Source organism: Austrofundulus limnaeus, unplaced genomic scaffold (assembly GCF_001266775.1).
Source record: "Austrofundulus limnaeus strain Quisiro unplaced genomic scaffold, Austrofundulus_limnaeus-1.0 Scaffold1357, whole genome shotgun sequence".
NCBI classification, from domain to species: domain Eukaryota; kingdom Metazoa; phylum Chordata; class Actinopteri; order Cyprinodontiformes; family Rivulidae; genus Austrofundulus; species Austrofundulus limnaeus.
This window is the reverse complement of record NW_013953759.1, coordinates 65,552-69,891: the sequence shown is the minus strand read 5'-3', so window position 1 is coordinate 69,891 and position 4,340 is coordinate 65,552. Positions and strand designations below refer to the sequence as shown.

The 4,340-nt window shown below is 43.4% G+C and overlaps 1 protein-coding gene across 1 annotated transcript in view; it reads left to right on the top strand.

Annotated features, from left to right (window-relative positions):
* Positions 1-3,646: 3,646 nt before the first annotated feature.
* Positions 3,647-4,340, top strand: part of LOC106535089 (uncharacterized) — a gene marked incomplete at its 3' end in the record, with an annotated part of 1,733 nt that continues 1,039 nt past the window's right edge. Inside the window, 2 exon segments of the mRNA XM_014031973.1 lie at positions 3,647-4,014; positions 4,099-4,273. Of these exon segments, the coding sequence (XP_013887427.1) occupies positions 3,960-4,014; positions 4,099-4,273 (230 nt within the window).

Sequence of the window (4,340 nt, the reverse complement as noted above, 5' to 3'; positions counted from 1 at the left end):
GACCACACAGTCGCCCGAGACTGCAAAACCCGACACAGTAACTTGTGCACCGCTTGGATTGATTACAAGAAAGCCTATGACTCAATGCCACACACTTGGATCATTGAATGCTTAGAGATGTACAACATCAATAGGACTCTAAGAGCCTTCATTGCAAACTCGATGGGGCTGTGGAAAACCACCCTTGTAGCCAACTGCAAACCACTTGCACAAGTGTCCATCAAATGTGGCATATACCAAGGAGATGCTCTGTCCCCATTGCTGTTCTGCATAGGCCTGAACCCCCTCAACCTAATCATCAACAAGACTGGAGTGATACTTTGTAGCTTTTTTACACACAATTCTGAGAGGTAGGTTCAAGCTAGAAGGTTGAAACATGGAGTGTACTGTCAGACCATTTTTTTGAAGGTTCTTAGACCGTTTCAGCTTTGTAGCTACTTCCTAGCAAAAGCTATTAACTGAAACATGTACAATTTCAGCTACTGACACTAAGTGTGAAGACAGGTTGCAGTTCTTTTACCCTCCTCTTACCAAGTTAGCTTTTACCTAGAGAGCTGTACCTCAGAGGGGACTCTCAGACCAATAGTATGTAAGTTCTCTGAAGGTTTCAGCCCTGTAGCTACTTCCTAGTCAAAATTTTTACCTGAAAAGTGTTGCATTTCAGCTACGAACACTAAGTGTGAAGACAGGTTGAGGGTACTTTCAAACTAATGGACTTTAAGTTCTCTGAGCATTTCAGCCCTGTAGCTACTTCCTAGCCAAGGTTTTTACCTGAAAAGTGTTGCATTTCAGCTACGACCACTGTGTGAAGACAGTTTGCAGTACTAATACCCACCTCCTAGCAAGTTAGCCTTTAGCTAGAAAGCTGTACCTCGAAGGGTACTCTCAGACCAATAGTCTTTAAGTTCTCTGAGCATTTCAGCCCTGTAGCTACTTCCTAGCCAAAGCTAGAAGCCAAAAAGTGTTGCATTTCAGCTACGAACACTAAGTGTGACCACAGATTGTAGTACTTTTACTCGGTGTATGAGTAATTTATCTGGGCGAGCTTGGTATCGTTGGAAAGGGTTTTTCAAGACGAAAACAATTAGCCTAAGCAATCTTAGCTAGGTACTTCCTATGCACTGTGAAACACCAAAGAATGAAGGTATGCGTTATGCAGTTTTTTTCTGTTTATTAAGAAACTGAAACTTAAATTGAAACTCCACTCACCCTTTTTCCAGAAGGTTCAAACCTCATTTTCACTACAGATGTCAACAGAGCAACATGTGAATACCTTTCCAGTCCAATTTTTTGAGGTTTAAGCCTTCCTGTACCTAGACCACCTAGATTTTAACATGTTTTGCATGTTTTTATCTGTCATAGACCCAATCCACATGGATTTTAACAGTTTTTGCAGGTTTTGATGTGTTTTTGACATGGTCCACCTGGGTTTTAACAGTTTTTTGCAGGGTTTGATGTGTTTTTGACATGGTCCACCTGGATTTTAACAGTTTCTGCAGGTTTTGCTTGGTTTTTGACGTGGTCCACCTGGATTTTAACAGTTTTTGCAGGTTTTGCTTGATTTTTGACGTGGTCCACCTGGATTTTAACAGTTTTTGCAGGTTTTGCTTGATTTTTGACGTGGTCCACCTGGATTTTAACAGTTTTTGCAGGTTTTGCTTGATTTTTGACGTGGTCCACCTGGATTTTAACAGTTTTTGCAGGTTTTGCTTGATTTTTGACGTGGTCCACCTGGATTTTAACAGTTTTTGCAGGTTTTGCTTGATTTTTGACGTGGTCCACCTGGATTTTAACAGTTTTTACAGGTTTTGCTTGGTTTTTGATGTGGTCCACCTTGGTTTTAACAGTTTTTTGCAGGTTTTGCTGGGTTTATAGCTGAACAGTTTTACCTGTTTACACATTTAAAGTGCAAACACTTACAGTTGTCTGTTTAATCTTTTTTACAGAAACAATGGGCCTCATGCAAGAACATGTTCGTATTCTTATCCTAAATTTCTCTTACTTTTGTTCGTACAAAGGGTTCGTACGAACATGTCACGTCAGATTCAACAAACTCTTCTATCTTCAGGAAAAGTGCGTAAATGAGCTGCGTAAATTCCACCTGTTCGTATCCAGCTGCTCGTGCACGCGAGAGGAGATTAGCATAATTACCTCCCCAAAAACACCATATAAGGCTATGTTTCCTGCCTCAGATATCAGGAAGTGTCCATTCATGAAAAATGACAGTGAAAACTAAAAAGAAAAACTTTATGAGTTCAGAGATTGAAGTCGGTCTGTCAGAGATCCAGAAAAGAAAATCTGTCATTTTTAGCAGGTCAGCTGTGGGATAAAAAGAGCTGCTAAAAGTATAAACAACTGTGTTAAATCATTTTCATTTATTCAGAAGACACAGTGCTGCGCACCGTACACCCCCCCACCCCCCGTAAAATATACGACAGGTCTGGACCACTCCTGAATTTTGTTCGTATCTGAAAAAAAAATCTTAGAATATGAAAACATTGGTGAATGCCACAAATTCTCCTAAATCACTCGTACGCACAACTTAAGAACAAATCTGTGCGTACGAACGGTTCTTGCATGAGGCCCAATGAGTTGGAAATGCCCCATCTGCTTCGGAGAGCTGGTCAATATGACCAAACATCTAAAAAAATCAGCATAATGTGCTGAATGTGGCAGAAAGGAAAATACTGTCCACATGGGCAATGGGCCGCATTAACATCTGAACCTGCCCATGCCCAGCAATAGGCTATGGCCATAAATATGGCCAACACCTAACAGGCACTCTGAACTTACTGAACAGCAAAGGGTTCGCCTGTAAACAAGAGCCAGCACCAAAAAAGCTCTCAAGCTCTTAGCTGAGCTCAGAGCAAGTGAGCCAGTCCCACCAATGGTGACTACCTTTGACTTGGATGGTCTTCCACTACAAGACACTCAGGAGCCCTCTGCCTCCCACTCCAGCTCGTGCACAAATCCTGAGTGTGCTTCAATAATCGTAGAGTAAGCATTTTTTGTTTTTGATGTCATCTGATTTGTTTACACACAGTCTAACAAGGTATTATTTGATACTTTTTACAGCCTACAGTCAAAGTTGAAGGATGTTGAAGAAAGGAACGCCCAGCTTTATAGGGCTTTGAAGGTTGCTGAACGCGTGGCTGCAGGATTCAAGTCAGAGTTGAGAAGGCGGGGGTATCAGGAGGTGGGTGATGGATAGGAACTGTGTTCTCCAGCATTGCCTTTCAGGGTGAGATGATAGTCAGTATGGCCTTTGTTGTTTGTCTGTGACAGGAGCCGAAAAAAAGAAGACGGGCCCGGGGAAAGGAAATACAGGCTCCAGTCGAAAGCGAAGCCTCGTCTGACTCCGAGCAGGAAGTGGTGAGATCTTTATTTTGTACTGTCCCTGACTTTTGATACAGTTGGATTGAAGGTGCAAGTCACTAATTCTTCATTTTTTCTGCCCTCTACTGTACTTTGGATGACAAAGGAGGAGCCCGGCACCTCTGCAGAAACAATTCTCCTCCCGATACAGGAGGAGAGAATTTATATTGCCAAGAGGACAAAGAGGACAGAGGGGGATGAAGAAGAATAGGAGGAAGAGGAGGAGGAAGGAAGAAGAAGAGGAGGAGCACGAAGAGGTGGAGGAGGAAGAGAGTGAGCAGGAACAGGTGGAGAAGGAATAGGTGGAGGAGGAACAGGCTGAGGAAGAACAGGTGGAAGAGGAAGTCGTTGTGGAGGACCCACAGGTCGAACAGCGGCTGGACATCCTCCCAGAGGGCAACATTCCTGAAGAAAACATCCCAGAGGGAGCTGTCCAGCCGGATGTCAACATTGCTGATGAGACCAGCAGTCGGTTGTCATTCCCCACGACTGCTGTAAAAAGGCCTTCCCCTCCCAAAGCCAAACCTTCTCCCCTCAGCACTCCAAAGATTAAAAGGAAACCGAAAAGGAGCAAAACATGGTCCATGGGGGTCTCTAAAGGAAATGTGATGAGGCACCTGCGGCTGCCTGAATCCATGCGTGAGTCACTCTCAGTATGTGCATGGCTGTTCTTTTTCACTAAAGCTACTGACATTAGTGACATAAATTTCAACCTCATTTCAGATGCCTACGTTGAAAAGTTCAGGGCGTTTTACCACAGGCCGACAGGCACCCCAAAGATGATGGAGTCCAACATGGCCAGGATCAGCCGTGTCAAGAGTTTCCTACACTACATGTTGATCGGCCAGAAAAGAATCTCAGACTGGAAATTTATAATGAACCTCCCCCGACTGAATCAGTGAGTAACAGGGTCCAACCGGCTCGACTCCACGTGCTTATTTATTTATTTATTTTTTTGGTATTTC